We start from the raw sequence: 21,620 nt of genomic DNA on the forward strand, positions 1-21,620 counted from the left end.
CCAATTTTTGCACTCACATTCAAAAGCTCTGGCATTGCTGCCTCCATGAGTTCGGCCCATTCTGCAACACACAGCGGTGCCAATCTCACCCAGCACTAAGCCCTCTGCAAATCTGCTGCCCAATTCCTTCTGTTATCCAACAATAACACCACAGGCTCCCTGGATCCCTGGAACCAGGCTGGTGAGTGGCACGGTTCTCAATAAAAGACACAGATGTTAAGACACACTGGGAGACTGGCTGGACATTTTTTATTGCATCAGCCAATACAAAGACATCAACAGAAAAGAAGGCAGGAAACAAACGTCTTTGGCAAAGAAGTCAGTCTGTCCGCACCAAAATCATGCAGCCATCTTCCTGAATGCTCAAATAGAAAAGAAAATGCAAACCATATTGCAAAACCTGGAACACTTCAGATCAATGTTTATAATGAATTGTCACATATTAAAGTATATTTACAATACACTTTGGTAGAATACAGTATTAATGCACACAGTTCACCCTCTAGTGAAGCCACAGGAGGTGACTTACTTGCGTTTCTTGTCAGTTTAAGTGACATTCATTAACTTAAAAGATAACAGTCGAACTGAAGGAAGACACTCAAGTAAATAAAGGCACATTTGTCAAAATTGCTAAAATACTTATTTTTTTAACCAAAGAAATCATATACAATAGATTTTATGCAACTGTACCACAAAATTAGATGTTAATATAAATACAAACATAAATGTGATTCTTGAAAAGTTCACATATGGTGTCATCTTAACTTACTGGTTGGTTGAAAATGCTATGACTTATAATGCATTAGTGGCCCAACAGCTCTAGCATAACCTCAGGATACATCCACATGTAATATTAAAGCTGCACTAGGCAAGTTCATACACTGAGGGCTCCGTGAGCTGTTTGGGTAACACTTTTTTTTATTTTGGGTAACACTTTCACAACTTTTGCATTCAAATAGAGGTAAATAATCAATCAATAAATTATTTATTAAACATTTTAACACACTATAATGTAGTTATATTAAGATTTAAGGACATTTTAGCAACTATAGTATAACTCCTTCAAAGCATTGGCTATTGTGTAACACTTAACGAATACTTGGTATCATAATGTAACACACATTAATTGCAATCTTATATATTGATATGTCTTCATTAATAAAACATTTTATGACACACTGTGAGGATTTTATTTGTGTGTTATCATTCATCATTATATATTATTACATCTATGTGATACTAATGTAAATGTAATTAGCTGTGTATAAACAAGTTATGGATGCTTCACAAAAGGATTTATAATTGTTGATGCAATAATTATAGAGTCCTGCCTCCTCTGGACATGTGTCATTTGTTTTTCAGGTTAAAATGAAAGAGAAGTGAACAAGAATTTCATTAAGGCAAACTATTGCAGCTTGTAAAAAGGTGTATTTTTAGATAAAAAACCTTGCCTGGTGTAGCTTTAATATGGACGTCAAAGAAGATCTCCCTACCATATTTTACACATTTTAATTCTAGATGTTTAACAACATGAAGCTGAAGGCCACACATTTCATATCAAACTTCAAATCAACTGTGCTGTTTGAACTGTTATGTCAGTGGGAAGGTTGGGGGTTTAGACCATGGTGGCCTCCTGGGGCTTGGGGACCTCTGCCTCCTGAATGTTGCCACCCTGCGAGCCATCGTTGCTGAAGAGGTAATATGGAGGCGTCTGCCGGGCTTCGATGATGAGGACGCCCTCAGGGGACAAGGAGGCGAAGACTGTCAGAGGGTCCACATCTATCGGGATCCTGGTGAAACGGAAGAGAAGAGGGGATGTGATTCAGGTGTTTTTTTATGCAAGGATACAAGTTTAGTTTTTGGTTGAGACTCTGTAAGCTGCTGTGTGTGTTCGGCATGTTTAACTCTCATCCTGCCTACATACAAGTTTAACATACAAGGACTACCAACTGGGGTCCTTGGAGACCCCAAGAATAAACTACTGTAAGAAACAAGCATCATAGCAAAATGTTAACTTATTTCTTCTCAAAACATTATGAGTTATGTAATTAATGTAATCTGAAAAAAACAAGATTATTATTATTTTAGGAAAGTCACAGTTAGTTTAGTCAAATTGCAGCTTTTATCCCAAGTACAATCTTTCCACAAAGCCTTCAAAATGACTGACAGAGTGCCCCCCCCCCCCCCCCCCCCCGATAGTGTGTGATACTTTAAATTAGGACCCATGAAAAACATGAATTCAATAAATAGCTCCATCTATTAAAATTGCATGGGCGTAATTGGGTCCTTTAGACGGGGGTCCCCCAGGACCCGAATACATTGGTATTTTTAAAAAGCAATGATTAAAACAGAAACAGAAAACAATGATGTGAAGTCATTAGGAACAGATTGATTGACAAAGTAATGAAAAATTGGAATGATAGAATAAAGCACCCGTGAGATATGACAAAAAGTATACCTCTGGGGTCTGCTAGTACCCCAGTCGGTAGGATTAAGGTTAAAGGCACAAGTGAGAGGTACAAAATAAGGAGAGCGGTGAGGAAAAACAGTCTAGAGAAACAGTAGTTACTTCCTGCTGGAGGTCATGCAAAACTATGTGACATTTTCCGCTATAGGAGCCGATGTGCTAACATTGTTAAATGCATGGATTTTTTATTAACACTTTGTCAATACCCGTAAACAGCTTCCAGTCGGATGATTTTACCACTGTATGTCCAGGGGGAGAAAAAAAAATGACTTGGCTCAGGATTGTGGCTGTTATTAAAAATGTTCACCCTGTCCTCCTCGGCTAGCACTCATTCTACACTCACAAAAACTATCTCACACCAAGGAGATGAAGTGAAAGCCATCCTCAGTTTTCATTATAAAAAATCCTCCTGCTCTGCGACAAAGTCGAGGGAGAGAAAACACACAGTTGACCCAGGTGTGAGGTTTGCAAAAATGAAGCCTGAATCCAATTAAAGCGAGTATCTGCTTGCAGAAGTTTAACACTTATAAATTTCCATCGACGTATACTTTCCTAATCGGCTGCTCTCATCTGTCATATAGGCAACTGCTAATTTGTGTCAAGTATATATATTTTTTTCCCTGTTTGCTTCATTTTTTGACACTTCTCATGGTGAAATATTATAGTTTTTATTTCCAGAGCAGAGCAGGATAATTGGCTTCCAAAACTTGCAGCAAGATCGGCCAGAACTGCAGCATGTGACAGCTTCATGTTATACAAATGTATAGAGACTTTAGGAACAATGATATCTTGTCATCTTAAAATGTCAAACTGATAAGTATTTAGTTCCAGCTCTTCGAAATAACGCATATATCACTTAATAGAAGCCCTCCAAAGTCTACTGTAGTGGTGCTAAAGTTCAACACATCCAGGCAAACTCTGCTCGTTGTCAGACAGCATAGCCAAATATGGGTATTCTAGGTTTTCTGTGTGAGCAGCCAAGTGTCTTTGGGAGTTAATATAAACATCAGGCTCTGTTGTTAAGAGGAGACTGTAGGTCTGCCCTCCATTTAATTAGAGAAGTCTCTCCACTGGCTTCCCACTCCACTGAGAAATACAAGTCAGAAGGGACAGAGGAGTGAAGACAGAAAGAAAAGGACCTCACCTCACAGAGGCAGACAGACATAGAGGTCGAGTATAGCAACAGTACGTCAAGCCTATTTGTGTAACCAAATACCACATACAATGTCTCATTGAGCTTTACAGGTTAACTTTAATAACAAGTTCCATACGTAGCCCAAGATCTCTAAAGGGACAAGACAAGGAAAAACTCTCTACAAAAAAATGAAGGAACACAAGGAGAAAACTAAAATTAGATTAAAAAAAAAAGTCCATGGTGACAGGACAACAGACTGTAACAGGAGCTGTAGGTGGGGGGAAAAGCAATTACAAAAAATAAAAAGAAAGATGTGACAAAAATAGAAATACAGATTACAAAAATAGTCATGATGCAATTATTAGACGAGTTAAAATTTTGACTTGATGATGGCCCTTGATGAAAAGTCAAGGGATCATATAAGTTGTTAAAACTCATTCCTAGGGGCGCCCCGGTGGCTTAATGGTTAAGACGCATAACACATAACCAGAATGTTCATGGCTTGACTCCTGGCTGGATGACCCTTGTCGCATGTCATACCCCCCTCTCTCTCTATATATCCTGAAGTTTCCAGTCAATTCCCTACAATGTCTGTCAAATAAAGGCATAAATAGCCAGAAAAAATAACCATTCTGAGAGGAACATGAATGTCTATGCCAAGTTTCAAGTCAATTTATGAGACATTTCAATCAAAATCATAATGTCAATCTCATGATGACGCTAGAAGAAATGTCAGCAGGTCACTTAAGTCAGCAGGCTTCATCCTCCAGGGACCATGACTGTTGGTACTAAATTTCATGGCAATCCATCCAACAGTTGTCCGACAACAATCCGACATTGTCGTCCCTGGATTCATGCTGCTAAGTCCCCCTGTTTAACACTTATAAGTATAATATAAACAATTAATAAATGGTTTATAACACACTATAATATAGTTATAAGAAATAAGGACATTTTAAGTGTTTATTAGTACTTCCTCTATGAAGGCATATTTTATATTATTACAACTGTGATTTATTATATTGTCATCATTATCTGTTTGTCATCATTATCTGTTTATACACCAGCTTTCAGTTATGGGTGCCCACAGGAAGAGCTATACTGCAGTTGTTAACAAATATATAAAAAAATACTTATATCTGCTTATAGTGTCTCATAAATGATTTATTAAATGTTTATGTACTGCTTACAAGTGCAAAATAGGGGGACTCAAAGTAAAGTGTTACCAAAGCCAGTATTTAAAGTTTGTAGAAGCCAGTATTAATATTGAATATTTTTTTATCAGTTCCCCGCTCCAGCCACAAACACACATAAACACACAAACACGTACTGTACCTACACATGTTTCAGTATCTATCTCCCTCCACCTTCCTTCAAGGAGCCAATTGCTGTGAAGCAAAGTTGCCCCTTCTGACAAAGTCAAATCACTCAGTCGGCCCATTACTTGGGACTCCGGCAGAAACCTTATCTGTGCAGCTCGGTGAGTTTATTTACCTCTGGCAAGCGCACATTTTATCTCAGACATTGATTTTGTACAACTGCCAAAAAATTGTCCAATATACTTTCCCCCTGCACAGATGCTGAGACAGAGACAGACAAGACAGTGAGACCTGACAGGGTGTGTGTGTGTGTGTGTTAAACATATAACCCATATGTTCCTTCCAACTGATACAGTGCACATATGGACTAAGTACTATAATGTGTCTCATGAGGATAGATACAGAGGAAGAACAAACAGAGATTCCTGAATAACAAGCCGATCTCACTGCAGACTTTCACATACAGTACAAAACATATAGGGGTTACTGTGTTGCTGCTGGGCCACATGACCTCAAGTTTCAAAGCTACCTTTGCTCTCAGAACTGATTTTACAACAACATATTTGGTTAATAACTGACATATTTCTCACTCGTTTGGAAAAACAGAAAAAATAACCCTTGGTCTCTGTTGTACCCTTCAACTTATACTTTTGATCAATTGAATAACAAGGGTTATCGCCTTCAAACTGTTTGTTTTGTCCGACCAATAGTCCAAAAAACAAAGATATTCAGTTTACTATCACATAAGATGAAGAACTGCCATAAAAATGCTATATTTCTAATGGATTAAAGGTTTTTACATTTTGCTGTCTTTATCTTGTTTTTACATGTGGCAGGTAATTGATAAATGTGATAATTTGTATTAATCTTTGAAGGATAATGCTGGTGATTTTCCATATTTCTCTTGTTGTCAACAAGCCAACAAGGGAACCATGCGTCACTGCACAAACGTGGGAACGTGGTTCCGTTTACTTCGCTTGTTTACTTAGCTTGTTGTGCTGCATATCACAACCTCTTGACTTTGTACTACGTTGCACATTGTTAAGATGATTAAAGTCAACAGGTTGTGATATATAGAACAACAAGTTAATGAAGCTCTATAAACTGAAAAGTGTTCTGGTGCATGCACAATGGTGTCTGCCTTACACAAAACTACTCTCCAGAGACTGAAAATGTGATTGTTTTTATTACTCTTTGGAGTTTTCTTTAAAGAAACTACCGTCATCATAATCTTCATGAAGAAACATGTCACCCAGTTTTTAATAGTTTTTTGGACAACAACAGAGCTGTGTATCCAAACTCTGATATATGTTATTCCTGAGAGCTCTAGGGCTCTTAGGAATAACATATATCAGACTAACATACATCAGACTTTGGATACACACACAATACTTGTAAGTAGATTAATTCATTGTTGGTTTTGGCTCCGCAGGAAATTTGTTGTCTATAAGAAAAGTATAGAAAATCACCAGCCATATCCTAAATATTTTGCCTTTTTAAAAACTGTAGTACAAATAAAGTTTATTGATATAATTACAATTTAAGCCAGAATAAAAAAACATAGTTGTGCTTCAATTAAAAGTACATTCACAGTCATACAAACTATCCAAAGGAATAATATGTCTGCCCTATGCTCTCTCTTTCTCTCTGTCTCTCATATAACCAGCGTATTTGTGTATTGAGGGCAGTTATTTATATGTGTGCCCTATCCCCCCTCCACCACCACCACCACCCTTGCTCTATATATTCTATGTCATTCACTTTAGGTTTTGCCCAGCGGAAGAGCACAGGCCTGATCTCAGAGCTTTCCAATTAAAAGGATTGTGATATGAACAGTGCGGGGCTAGCACAACTGCTTACTAATTAGCCAACAGGAAATTAACAGAACTGGAGTGACGCGCCAGTGAGACGGCGATTCGCACCAGCGATTAGCACTGCTGTTTGAAGTCTTCCCGCTGCCCAATTAAACAGGCAGAGGCGGAGAGCCAGGCAGGTTGTGGAAACTTCTGTGGCCTGTTTGGCTTGGATGACTTACAATATGAAAAGTCTCCTCCTCCTCCTTCTGCTCTACAATACTTATTACAATACTTATCCATGTAGTGCCTGCTTTAATATTCTAGTGTCAGTAAAGATTGTTTTTTATCAGTGACAGCTATTTAGAGTTGACAAGTTTTGATTGGAGAGTTACGTGTCCACTCGGAGCTGATATGACTCTGGAGCAGCTGTTCGAAACTATTTTAAGTGAGAGGGGTGGAATGACATAGTATTGACTTTTACACACTTACGAGATAAATAAACATCAATGATACTAGAGCTTCAACGATTAGTCGATAAAACGATTAATCGACAAGAGAATTAATCTGCAACTATTTTGATAATCAAATAATCGTTTTAGACATTTGCAAAGTGAAAATGCAAAATATTCACATGTTGCAGCGTCTCAAATGTGATGATTTGAAGCTTTTCTGTGTCATACTTGGTATCAAACTGAGTATCTTTGTATTTTGGACTGTTAATTGAACAAATCAAGACATTGGAAGGCATCACCTTGGGTTGTAAGAAATTATAAGGTGCAATTTTGACTATTTTCTGACATTTTATGGACCAAAAATTAATCAATTAACTGACAAAATAATCAAGAGATTACTCGATAATGGAGATAATCATTAGTTGCAGCCCTAATAAACACTCAGTGGTTTGCTATAAGCAATAAATTGAGATTTCTGATTTTTGAGTCATCTCTAAAATGTAGCACGTTGCATTCAGGGATTGTTAGCAGAAAGTAATGTACATGATATGGACACTACTTCAAAATGCCACCACTTCTTTTATTCCATTGTGGGGATTTATGAGGGCACTATAAAGAGAATAAATTTTACAGAGTACTCTGACACCCGGATTAAATAGTGAACAATAAATATAGTGCACTATGTAATAAATAGGGAGTGATTTTAGACACACAGTCTTGCCCCACTTCCAGCTTCTGATACATATATATATAGTTGGATATAACTTTTAGCTCTCAGTGTATCATCTGTTTTTTGTCTGTATTCTAAAGTAAACTGGTATCTATCACTGTAGTGGACAGTTTATTTTGAACACATTGTTGTGTATGTACATTTTTGTATTCAGAAAGGAAGCAATCTTTATATGCGTAGTTACAAACAGTATACAAAGTGATTTGCAGAGGGCAGAAAAAAAGAGGGACTGAAAGAGGCAAAGAAAACAGTATATATAAGAATATAAAAAATATAAAGTTTGAAATATTATGTGATAAAGTCCAGAAAAAATGACTACAGCTTCCATGAGCCTTTGCCACAGGTACGATATTAAAACCTTATTGGATGTCATTTGTTGGATGCTAACAAAACAATTTAGTTTATAGTCAGTATGTGCAGATTTTTATGTGATTATAATATATTTAAGATACTTCTGATAGCAACAGTTTCTGATTAACAACCACAGTGAAAATTGATACAATCTATGTGTTGCTTTCAGCTCGTTTATCTTTGAATCCCCTGGTTAGAATCATGAATGGAGGCTGGATGTTTGTGTCTTTTTTCATACAACAAACTACTGAGACACATCACTGTGAGACATGTTTAAATCCTACATATGGTGGCTTTAAACTAAAGGTGTGCTCACATTTTACTGTCCAGTTTTGTAGTAGATTTATCTTAGCACATGGACAGTATAATGTTTCAGCTTTTTAGAAAGATGAAGATGAAAGAGGCTCTTGATGGGAAAACACACTGTCTGGCTAAAACCATTAAAACAGATGTCAGCAGGAAAATTTGGGCTCACTGTGGCAGTGGTTCCCAATCTTTTTCTTCTTTTGGCTCATTAATATGAAGCCATATCTGCTTGTAGAGAGTCGTGTAATCGAAAAATGATTTTCCTCTCAACAGACCATTTTATTTAATAATTTTAGAGGTTTGAAAATATAAAACTGCTCAATATGTAATCAGGCAAAAGGCTGAGCAGCCTTTTCTCAGCAGCAGATTCTAGCAGAGTTTTGTTTCTTATTACTTTTTCTTGGTAATCATGTCTCGGCCCTTTTCAGGCGCCCCAACCATCAACCACAGCTCTGTAGCATTCGTATTGTATGTGCAATGGCTTCAGCAAACAAGATTTAAGTATATAATGGTAGATATGTAATTTAATTACACGGTAAACGGTCAGTTTAATTTAACACTGCCACCATAAAAATCAAAATGTTGGTAATATTTCTATCAGTCTTCAGCCATTAGGGATAATTTAACGGTTTTCATAGCTCTGAGAAGCCACTTCACGGTCCTATCAGCTCAATGTGTGGACAAACAACTCTCCATTAAACACTTCTATGTTCCATAATGATAAATTATTAGCTCTTGAATATGCGGCATGCGTCATAAATATGAAGAAAACTGAAGCTGTTTGTGTCCATAATGAGCAGAAAGCCAGTGAGGAAAACAAGAAGGAGGAGTGAAATTACTCACTGTATCTTCTTTGTGAAATTCTTTGTCACTATGCCTCCTTCTTCTTGCTTCTCTTCATGTTTCCCTGTTTGGAAAAAAAACAATGAGTGAGCCATGCAACCTTAAATAACTTCAGGGATGAGCGTTACACAATAGTTTAGCAAGGTCATGGATCATAAATGGATGTCCTCATCACCAGTTCAATAGGACACTAATCATAAATACCTGTCATGACTCTTTCAAACTTTAAATTTATCCGTGGTATTGGAAAGAAATTAAAAAGGTGATGATGACACTAGAATAAAAACAGATTTCATTTGGTGCACAAAGTTTCCATTGCTCAATCCAAATGTGTTTTTGTAATGTGACATTGGGTGGAGTGCAATGAACATGTTGAAATGATGAAACACCCTTTCATTCTCTCAGACATGTTGAACTTGGGGGAGAACAGCTCAGCCTGGAAAGCCCCCTTCTAACCCCCCCTTCCTTCCAGAGCAACAAGCCTGGTCTCTTCCCCGCACTGTTTATGGCCGTTCTATCTCTCGGGCCTGCTAGCAGCTGCTCTGGGGCTGCTAAATGTCAACGCCGCCGCCAGCAGTGTGGCCTGCCCCACCCCTCAACCCCCATCCAGCTCGACTATGCGCTACCCTATACCCCCCCAGTGACGTCTCTGCCTGCCGAAAGTGCTGGACTCCACCAGAGATCCAGACTGGAATATGTAAAGCTCCAGAGAGGACTGAGCTACAATCACCGGTGAAGTCATGGGATTATTATATAAACCTCACCATGACTTAAGAAGTCAAACTGCTCCCCTGATTATCTCTATAAGATTTTTCATGAATAACGGAGGTTTGGGCAGAGAGTATCCTCTCCTTTTTTTCAAGGCTTTTTATGACAGAGATACCAAATTCCAGATGCTCTGTGTAATATGTTCTGGGAGGAGTGATGACAGACAGTGTGTTATCGTAACGGATAACGCACTAAAAAGGTTTTCTGCCTGTACAAATATCAAGGACAGGGCTGTAGCTTTCACATTTGCAGACGCAGGATGATGCTTTTTGATACAACTTTTGTTGCGGGGAAAGAAGGAGGTTTATGTGTTTCCTTCTGTCTATTTTGCAAGACTTGGATAGAGGTAGAAATCAAGGATAGAACATGCTTCTGAAGGCTACATATGCTGCAACTAACAATTGATTATTCTGCCAATTATTTTCTTGATTTGTCTATAAAACACGAGAAAACAGTGTACAATGTCGATCACAATATCCTCAAATGTTAAAATGCCAAAAATATTCAATTCATTATAATGTAAAACCAAGAAAAGCAGTAAATTCTCAAATTTAAGAACCTGGAACCATCAAATATTTGGCATTTTTGTTTAAAAAAATGACTTAAATGATTATTTGATTATCAAAATCCTTGTTAATTAATTTTCTTTGAATTGATTATTCAATTGATGGTTGTATCTCTCATGTGAATGTATATTTCTTTTCCATTTCAAACTCGACTCATGACACTAAATTTAACCAATCAGTCACACAAGTTGTTGTTTGGGATTAAGCCTGTTTGACTAACCCATAAGGCCCTTTCCTACGTAGATCCACAGAAACATTTACACAACCTCCAACGTTATGAGTCACTTTGCTGACTGGAATTGTTCGATTTAACTCAAAGATTTGTTGTCACTTAAGTAGACTTTGACCTGATGTTTGAATACATAGTATATGGACAGCTGTCCAATCAAAGGTTTACTTCAGTGATTTAGTACTGCACTTCCATAAAGTTGGGGGACTAACAAGAGTAAGATTAACAAAACAATGACAAACATTGAAGCAGGAGAGGACGAGGTATGCTGATGTTTAGTCTCCGGTATGGGTCACTTGATCCTACATTTCCTATAATGCAACTTGATGCTCTTTCAAGACCCACATCTCCAGTTTTAACACAGACTTTCTGTTATGAATTTTGTTTAGGGCTGCAACTAAAGATTATCTCCATTATTGATTAATCTGTTGATTATTTTCTTGATTAATCGATTAGTTAGTCGATTAGTTAGGTCTACAAGATGTCAGAAAATGGTAAAAATGGTTAAAAATAAAAAAAATGGTTGATCGTTGTTTCCCAAAGCCTAAGGTGACGTCCTCAAATGTCTTGTTTTGTCTGACCAACAGTCCACAACCCAAAGATATTCAGTTTAACCAAAAAATATTCACAACTGAGAAGCTAGAATCAAAGACTTTTGGCGTTTTAAAAAATGTGATCACAGTGATTATCAAAATAGTCGCTGAATAGTTTTCTGTCAATCGACTAATCGTTGCAGCTCTAATTTTGAGTCTAAAGCCCAAGCCAATATAACTCTGATGATATCATTAGTGTTATTCTCTTCTTACTTTGGAAAGCTTCATCCAGAGCCACAGAGGAAATCAAAAAATCAATTTTTGTGACATGTAAACTGAACATAAGTAAGTATAATTGGTGGATGGTCCTTCTATGAGCCTAAAATTAAAGAGTCCTTGACAAGAAGATTCTTAAAAATCAAGAAGTTGTATCACTCTTGATGATGTTTATGTTGGTTGGTTATTGGTTTGAACTTTAGGGTCTTTCTATTGGAACTTTTGGCCATGCTGAGCCAAATCATGCCACATTGATTTGCGTTTCCATTACCAGTTTGTTGCCAAGTTGTGCCGAGTCATGCCAGAGATGGACTATCTCTGGAGTCGGGCCAAGTTGAGTTCAGTACAAAACCAGGCCTCTAAAAGTGCTGATTAAAAGCTCAGCAACCACCATTATGAAACCAGATTTTTACGTTAATAGTTTGTTAATTTACCCATTAATAAAGATGGAATTACGGTATTTATTAATGGGGTTTTTGGGTGGATGGATTGAAGTAAATCAAGGTATTTTTAATGTATTAATTTATACCTTAAAATACCTTAATTTTTATAGTTAAGGTGAGTAATTGGTGGTATTTTAAGGGATTCTTGTTTCATAGTGCGCCTACTGTATGTGCAACAGAGTTTCCGCATCATGACTGTTTTCTGTGATTTATCAGTGCAAGTCACTATGCAAAAAAAGCAACTGATTTGGTCAGTGACAACAATCAGCTGGACGGTTCCGTGTTAGGAAATTGTTGGTTCACGTAGTGAGCACCGCTAGCCTCAAACATTCATGTATCACACTCCCCAGTCACACGTTTAAAACGGGGTCGAGTCACCATGGCAGGCAGGCCCAACATGGCGCTGATTGAATGACCCAACTGGCATACCAACAATGTGTTTATAAAAAACTCAGAGTTAGGGGGCCTGCTCTCCTCTGTGCTCCCTTCAGTGCGGGGTATCCCTGGAATTTGTCTGTCTTTTGAAGCACGGACATGAGGAAGCAAATTTCTACAAGATTTAGTGACCAAGCTTGAACGTGATACCAGCGGAGACAGAAGCTGCACAAGGCCTTCTGGGTAAAAGTCTGGTCCTATTTCCAGAACATTCTCTCCTGTGTTTAATGGCAGCGAGTGGCTTGTCTTATTGTAAACAGAGACTGTTGTCACGGGCCTTGCCTTAAATCTAAATCGAGCTCATGTGTGACTGCGGGAGTGATTCTCCAGGAATCTGAAACAGGTGTCTAAGCTTGAGGATCTGCCTGCCAGCGTGCAAGTCCCAGTCCCCAAAATCTGTCCAGCTCACTCCATATCAAGACTCATTAACGATGAGACCATGTTACACTGCCGAGGCTTTCATTGTGCTGCTTCGAATCTGCTGCCAAACTAAAAGAGATGATCTTTCTTGGCCAGATTTGAACGAGAATCCTCAGAGATGCTCAGTAAGATGTTGTTTATGCTTTGTTTCAATAAAATCTGCTTGGCTCTGGCACTTTGATTTGGCTGCACTCCTGTTATTTAAACAATTAATTTTAGACTTCAATAGAGCTGCGAAGATTAGTCAATTGATTGGTTGTTTGACAGAAAATGAATTGTCAACTATTTTCATAATTGATTCATCTTTTAGGGGCACTTTTCATGAAAAAAATGCCTTAAATGTGTATATTTTCTGGTTTTATTACTTCTGTGATGGTAAACTGAACATCTTTGGGTTGTGGACTGACAAGTCGAGATATTTTAGGTTGCATCTTGTTCTTTGAGAAACAGTGATCAACATTTTCACCATTTTCTGACATTTTATAGACCAAAGGATTAATCAAGGAAATAATCAACAGATTAATTGATAATGAAAATAATCGTTAGTTGCAGCCCTCAGACTATTTTGTGATTTTAAATGTATTTTACTTGTACATGTGGACATTTGTCTTGCATGTTTAAGACGTTTTGTCTAAATGTGACTAACTGGTGAAAGTTAACTACAAATAAAAATACATTAAACAGGACTGTTGCTGAGACTTTTGAAATATCGAGGTCAGAAGTCTTAACTCCCTCTGCATAATCCCTCCCCCTTAGGTCGGTTTTGACTTGCCACCCAAAACAATCTTGTAAGATTTCCTAATTATTTATTATTTTAAATATGCCGTAACTGTTTAATTATATTTTCTGTCAATTTATAATCACTTTAAACTGTTTTTCCACTTGTTTGTGGTGAAATGCTTTTGCCTTAAAATGTGTAATTTCTATGTAATTATATAAAGTAAATCCCCCAAATTATGCTGGGTATATACTGAGGGCATGACCTCCATGTCCTCAATGGCAGCTACAGTCCAGCAGATAATGTTTTTCACAACACAATGTAGGCCTATCTGTGTACCTGTCCTGTTTATAATCTATTTAAAGCGGTTTCTGTGCAACTTTTCAATGTAATTTTTCATTCTGATTATTTAATTATTGTCTGTAAAAGCACTTTGGACAGTATGTGTTGTTTTTAGATGCACACTATAAATAAAACTCATTCGTATTCTGCACTGATGTTTGTCACAGTGGCAAGTTGTCTTGAGGCTCACTTTGACCTCGAGTCACAGCAGTCAAAATTGCCTTTTCTTCCATTTATCCATACAGGTTTAGCCATCAGAACAACCTCACAACTCACCTGACACTTCTACAAATCCATCTCTCGTTTTGACGTTTAATTCCTCTGGTTTAAAGCTGTGGACGTTCACACAAACTTTCCAGGGCTCGCCCCCGGTGGTGATGGGGGAGCTCCGGGAGGAGGGCTCGTTGTACCTGCTGGTGTACAGCGTGGGGCCTCCCTGGGACTGGCGCGGGGGGAAACCTGTGCGTAAACTGCTGCTGAAGGGCGAGGAACTGAGGCGTGTGCCTAACCGGCCCGGCCGAGCCCAGCCCGGCCAGTCCATTGCGAGATCATCGGGGAAAGGTGGCATCCCAAACTCATCTTCCATAAACCGAGGTCCGAGCTGATCCCTGAATGGAGACTGCTCTCTGAACGGCGATTCTCCAAACGGATCCCTGGGAAACCTCTGTCGGTTTCCCATCGTGTAGAAGTCTCCCTCTGCCATGTCCAGCTGAGGTCTAAACCTGAGAAAGTTCAGCTGTTTACGCGAAAACAACCCTAACACAAAATCTTTTCCTTTTTCAAACAGGACCACCCAAATCTATGTGTAGCAAAACTTTTATCTCTTTCGGATTACGTGCATCACCGTTACGCAATCGGTCACCTGTTGATCCAACAACAAACACTTAGGAGGACTCACTTTCTAACGCCTTCAAAGGAACTGATCTAATTCCTTCTGGCTGTGGGTTTTATACTGGGTAGCGATTTCCCAGACGATGAGTCGGCACAGGGCAAGTGTCTGGAAAGTGCTGGGAGGATCTGGAGATCATGCACACTGCAAAAAAAATACCAATTTGCGAAGTAATATCGTAACTTAAACACTTAAAAGTCCTTAAAACAAGAGGAAACTGTTCCTGTTATGATTCACATCAGCGTTTTCAGCTGTTTATTAGAGTCAAATTACATGTCAAGACTTTAATAAGGATTACATGACTTGCTACGGTGGATATTTTTTGCAGTGCATGCGCAACAGCTGACCAAAAGACCAGCCTTCCTTTTACCAAATTAAGTCGCTCTCCACATGTCACTCACACAGAGTTGGAGCTCCCTCCTCTTTGTGACTCACTGGCTTTTTAATAGAAAATAACGCAGAGCTTCAGGTCAAACACACTGATGTCACTGTACGGATAAAACAAAACCACTAAGAAGTCAACTTTGTGAGGTTAAATCATCTGTTTGTTTGAACACAAGAGAAAACTGCGATTGCGTTTTTTTATTCAGAACATGATTTTATATACTAGCTTATTCTGAACACGCAGTGAAAGGGAAGGGAAAGTTGATTTCATGGAGGTTTATGGCGGGGACAATTCAATTTCCAGGTGACACATTATTACAACGCGAGTTCACACTGACACAAGAATAAATGTGACAGTATGAAAAACATGTGTTTTTGCAATATGCTGGTCCATATGGGAAACGGGAGAGTAGCCTATGCATAATTTTAACACCAAAACACTGGATCACTATTGCTATATGAGCTTCTTATTGGAATTTTTCAAGATAACAAAAGACATGATCAGAGGGATCTTCAGCACAAAGACATCTAGAGTCCATTGATTGATGCGTAAGTGGCATCTTTTCCTCTTCCACATCAACACCATTTTAACACATCCAAGGCCCAAATATCACATTCTGTAAATGAAATTATCACATCCTTTGAATAATTTATACAATGCAGATGCATATTTACACCACAGTAATTACATATTCGACATTATTTTGCACAAGAACTAATGTAAACTTTACATTGTGAGATGGGGAGAGGTGCCCATCCATAAAGTTTATCAACATGACTGCACAAATCTTCCGCTAGCACATAGTCAACACTGGTTGAAGTCATCATCCTCTTATACTTTATGACTTTATGACTTTTGTGCCAGGTTCCTTCCTATTCCAGCGTTATATTTCCCTCATTCGTTCATTTTACTTGACATTCAGGGAAATAAGCTGCAAGTATTGAGTGCATAGAGAGCAGTCTGTCAGGCTTGGAGCAGTTACACAGACAGGATGACGGATACAAAATCAGAGAAATATGACTCTTAATTATGTGGAAAGGCAGTTTCAGACTTCTGCAGATTCAAACTCTGCAGTCAAAGCAGCCGCAAAATTAACTTTAAAGGAATAGTTGGAGATTTGGGGTAATAATCACTTTCTTGCTGAGAGTTAGCTGAAAAAATTGATACCGCTTTCATGTTTGTTTCATAATATGAAGTTATCATCATTAGCTGCTTGGCTTAGCTTATTAAAAAGACCGGAAACAGAGGGAAACAGCTAATTTGGCTCAGTCCGCATGTAAGAAAATCAACCTACCTCTAAAACTATCTTTTTTTTGTTTAATTTGTACAAAAACCAAAGTGTATAGAACAAGTTGTGGTTTTACAAAACATCATGTGTTAGACTGTCTGCTAGCACATAACACAACTGCACTTGAAAAATGAGGAAAACTTTCTACAAAGCAAAGAATACAAAGCAGCAACCTTCTGCCTTTCTTTATTCTTTGACCTCTATTGAGTTTTAACAAATATTAAAAAAAAAAAAAATCCAAAAATATAAAAACTTGGATTGCCAGAGAAATAGTCTTGTAGCAAGCTAACCTCCCTACAAAATAGGACCTTATATCCATTATGATTAAACAAACATGAGTCTTGAAGTTCTGTTACGGCAGAATCTTCTCTCAAATTCTTGTCGCCGGGCTAAACATTTTCAGCTCTGTTCAGAATATCTAGAGAAATATCAGATGATGAAGAGGACGCAGCTCAGTGCCGTTAATGTATTAGACAACAAACGTAATTTTAAACAACCAGTTTTCAGATTAAGCCTTACAAAACAACATTGTCAAACCCACAGCCAACGGTAAACCTGCCAGTAGATTAGCTCAAGAGTCTCTCATTTCCATCTTTATGCTAAGTTTAGTGAACCGGCTCCTGGCTGTTGCTTCATATTTAGCAGACAACTATAAGAGTGGTACTATTCTTATCTACCTCTCTGCAAGAAAGCAAATGCACATATTTTCCAAAATGTCAAACTATTCCTTTTTCTGTTGTTGTGTTTTTTTTTTTTTAAGCACCCAAAACAAAAGGTCAGACAGGAAGGAGCTTTTCTGCAATTCCAGTTTGTGCTCCTTCTTTATTTGAAAACACTGCCTTCTAATTTGAGGTTTATGTGTGAGTCAGGTGGCAAAACCAAAAGGGATTATTTACAACATACCAAAAATAAATTACAGCAGTGTCATAACTATAAATTGACAGTGTTGCATAGAAAGATTGACCACTACTGATAGGGACAACAAACCAATAAATATTAAATAAGTAATAAATATGTATGCTTCTGCACAATTCAAAACTTGACCTTCTGTGTTCATGTAACACTGGAAAAAAAAAAAAATCAGTGGCTATATGTGTTTGGTTCTAGTCTTGTAGCAGGAAAACATTACTCAAGTATATTAAGATTCAATGTTATTCATAAGTTCTGACTTATTTTCAGTTTGTTGCAACCAAGTGAGGTGCAGTTTTTTCTTCCTGTGCTCGCTTTTTAATCTAATGTATCAAATAAACAAAACTCTGAGACTAACACATGCAGTATAATAACTACAGACAATCTAAGATGAAAAATTAAGCATTGAAGTCGATAAAAATGTCTATTACTTTTATCTTTAAAGTATCTTTTTTGCAATTGTTTTCATTTTGAGATGTCAAGGAAATACCTCTGCAGACACTGAGGATTTTGTCAGAACAAATCCTCCTCCCTGTCCCTGCGCAATATTTCAATCGCTCTCTGTTGTATTACATGGACTGACATTTCAATTGTTTTCCACTTGATCAGAGGATAAATTAATTTGACATTTGAGCTGACAGGCTGTTTGCTCGCTGTCAGGCCACCCTCACCGTTTCATTTTTCAGAGAAAACACGTCTGTTCCCCACCTTGTGAAACGCTGAGATCAGAGCAATAAACCGTTTCCTTATTCCTGATAACGATCCCTCTGAAGCCATTTGTAAACACTCGGATCAAATGGCCGAAATGTTACCTCGATTCTTCACTTCATGGTGCAAAACCTAGAACATGCTGTCCTGTGAAACTCTGCCTTTCAAGAGTTCAGTGTTCACCCAGTGCATCTGCACCTGCATATGGCCAAAACATATATTGCAAGATAAAACAATTATGGGAATTAAGTAGTTTCAACCCATTTAAAAATAAATATTAAATTTACAGTTTTAAAGCATTTAAAGTAATAATTTAATGGGAAGTGCACAGGCATAAAAATAAGGATCTTAGTTGACCAAATACAATAAATGTGTTTCCCTCTATGTGATATTGTAAATATCTAAGAGATGAACAGTCTCAGGCCATTGTGAGTGCTGATGCAAGAGGATGCTGTACATGAACAAAACAAACAAAGACATTCGGTCTCCAGTAGTCTCTGTGGGCAGAGTGAACAAGACTGCCTCAATGAAAGACATGGTTGGACCCCTGCTGGGACATTTCCACTCGAGCGTCAAAGACGAGCACGGAGACGCACACAGTCGATTGTTCCAACATCCGCTGTCCTCGCTCTCAACTGGAAACACGGCAGATGTTTCTGTCCCGTAATGTTCTCTGGGAAACCTAATGCCTGGTTTTGTTGCGTTTGTTCAGCGAACTGCGGCTCCGGCTGCGACTGCGGGTCCCAAAGATTGAGTTCCAGGATGAACTACGACTGTAGCTCCTGTAGGAGGAGTAACTGTGGCTCCGGCTCCTGCTCCGGCTCATGCTGTGGATCGGGCTGCGACTGCGGCTACGCGTGAAGAGGCTGCTCCAGGATGACACGCTGGTTGATCGGCTGCTGGAAGAAGGACTGGGTCTGAAGTATGGGATGGGGCGCTTCCTGGCACTGTGAGGAGCCAAATAGATATAGATTTTTATATATGAACAATGGGTCGAATGACTATGTTTAATGTGAAAGAACCCACAAAGAATTTTCCACCCAACTGCAATTCACTTCAGCTCTATGGAGCGTTTTAGTGTCTTTCAGCTCATTGGTTTGAGTTTACAGACCGCAACATTACTGTTTTGGCTCACTCTCACTCCCCTCATTGTGTCATTTTCAGTCGCAGCAGGCAACTGTTTCAGTGAAAAAGTTCTAAAAAACCACTGTACACTACCTGCTCAGCACCAAACAGCAAACAGACACAGTTAGAGACTAGCTGGTGAACATAACGTGACATTTAGCAGCTAAAGTGACAGATACTTTCCTCAGGAGGCAAAAACAGCTAAAAAGAGAGTGAATATGAGATTTAAAGTTGTCAGGTGGACATAAACATGACTCCAAATGAATAATAATATTGCTGCGTATCTAACGGATAGGTAAGTAAGCAACTGTTTGCCATATCAACTTAGAAGGTGATAAAAAGTCAGGGTGTCGTGGCCAAGTGGCCAAAAGAATCAATTAATGGAGGTTTAAAGCTAATAGATTTTTTTGGTCACTCACAAATTTTATAGCGTTATAAATATGTTATAGCTCATTTCTTACCAAAAAAGTGCCTATTTACACATCCAGCAGATGACATTTTGGACATTTGTAAAAAAGACTTTTGCTTTAAGAAATACTGGCTGGGATAGATAATAAGCTTATTGAGCTGTTCTACGGAAATGTCGAAAGCAGTGCGACAGAGTGCGGAAGCAGGGTTAGCGGAGAGCAAGCTAGGCTAACTGCTAACCTTTACAAACCGGCAGTTCCAACAATCATGCTGGTTAATGTTCATTCTCTGGACAGCAAAATGGATTATATAACCCCCCTATCAGTGCTGGTCACTCGTTGACATGCATGACATGCCAGTTTTTTTTTTCTCTTGGGATTTATATGTTTGTTATTATTTTTAAGGGAATCTTTAGATATATATCTTTTCTGTTGTTGCACTCTTGTGGGCCGGGAGGAACAGCATTTTGTTTTTTGTGTATGCAAATACACAAGAAATTGACAATAAATTAGATCTTGAATCTTGAATCTTGAATTAACATGTCATGCTTCTGGCCACCTGATGAATGTAAGTCCAGCATTCACTCCTCTTCCAGCTCAGTTTTGTTCTCCACATAACCAGGAAAATATCTGTCTTTTTAACCTACTAGATGCTCCACTGTGTTCGCTAGCCAACATACACAAGCTAATACAAGCTAAATTTATCTGTCTGCCATATAATGCTGAGCAGGTAGCGGTTGATGAGGTTGATGGGAAAAGTTGTAGGCTGTAAAACCAAAAAAATGTAGCTGGGTTTGTCACTACAAATGATCAACTTGATCCATGTTTTTTTTTATTAAATTAATTTTTAAAGTATTGATTAGAAGAGCTTTAAAATAGAATTACAAGCACACAGCTCATCAACATGAGGGAAAGATTTCAGGTTGGGGCCTTGTCCAACTGAGGGGCTGGAGGGTGGGACCAGCAGTATGATTTTGCTGCCTTTGTGCATAAAAATATATGTTGTGGCTATAAAAAAACCACAAAAGAGAAGTTGTACCTCGTGATTCTGCGTGCTTCCAGATGGCTTGGTGAGTCTCTCCTCCTTTTCTTCATGGGAGAGTAGGATTTGCGTCTTCGTCTCTTCCTGCTAACCTTATGCTTCGCATCCGTCCCTCTGGAGCTAGGTGTTCTCTTTCTGTCCCGTAGTCTGAGAAGCAGACATAATAATGTGAAAATTTCAGCACCAACAATGTAAATACAGTATGGATTTGTTGTACGTCACTAATGAAGAGTCATTAGCAGCTGAAACATTCAGTAAAATTCACCTGTCAGCGCTGTATCTCGAGTAGCTTCCTCTGGAGCTCATGCTAGCCACGCTGCCTCGTCGCCTCAGATCAGCTGAATAACTTGGTGAGCGTGAGTATGAGCTGCAACCAGAAAATGACCATTAACCTCTTGAATCGAGCAAAGCACCAGTAGTTATGTCTCTATAATATATTGGACAAATTTTCATGCAAATTTCTGAAATTTCAGCAAAATAAAACATGTGTGTTTATGTTTCCATCACCGAGGAAGTCACTGCTCCCTGCCAAGAAATAGGCACTATATTTTACTGTCCACTAGTTTGACAGTGAAATTCATACACAACGAAAAAAGTTGTATCTACTAATGACCCCACAATGCAATGTGTTACATTTTATAGATGCAAAGATGACCATTTTATGACTCTACACCTGTTAGGGATGATGTAAAATGATGATAATACATCATTTATTGCTCCCTACACTGTAGAGTAAAC

At 38.3% G+C, this 21,620-nt stretch overlaps 2 protein-coding genes across 2 annotated transcripts in view; both read right to left on the reverse strand.

Moving 5' to 3' along the window:
• Window positions 1-232: 232 nt before the first annotated feature.
• On the reverse strand, window positions 233-15,131 carry hspb8 (heat shock protein b8). Its single transcript, XM_042422043.1, has 3 exons — window positions 14,406-15,131; window positions 9,400-9,463; window positions 233-1,790 (listed from the first exon to the last, which is right to left on the reverse strand). Exons 1-3 carry the CDS (start codon window positions 14,830-14,832, stop codon window positions 1,616-1,618), a joined length of 666 nt encoding a protein of 221 aa, XP_042277977.1. The 5' UTR covers window positions 14,833-15,131; the 3' UTR covers window positions 233-1,615.
• Window positions 15,132-16,959: 1,828 nt separating this feature from the next.
• The window catches only part of srrm4 (serine/arginine repetitive matrix 4), a 66,270-nt gene continuing 61,609 nt past the window's right edge, over window positions 16,960-21,620 (reverse strand). The window contains exons 11-13 of the mRNA XM_042420136.1: window positions 21,148-21,249; window positions 20,880-21,029; window positions 16,960-19,255 (exon numbers count right to left, since the gene is read on the reverse strand). Of these exons, the coding sequence (XP_042276070.1) occupies window positions 18,991-19,255; window positions 20,880-21,029; window positions 21,148-21,249 (517 nt within the window). The 3' untranslated portion in view covers window positions 16,960-18,990. The remainder of the gene's footprint in view (window positions 19,256-20,879; window positions 21,030-21,147; window positions 21,250-21,620) is intronic.

Source organism: Thunnus maccoyii, chromosome 9 (assembly GCF_910596095.1).
Source record: "Thunnus maccoyii chromosome 9, fThuMac1.1, whole genome shotgun sequence".
In the NCBI taxonomy this organism is placed as follows: Eukaryota; Metazoa; Chordata; class Actinopteri; order Scombriformes; family Scombridae; genus Thunnus; species Thunnus maccoyii.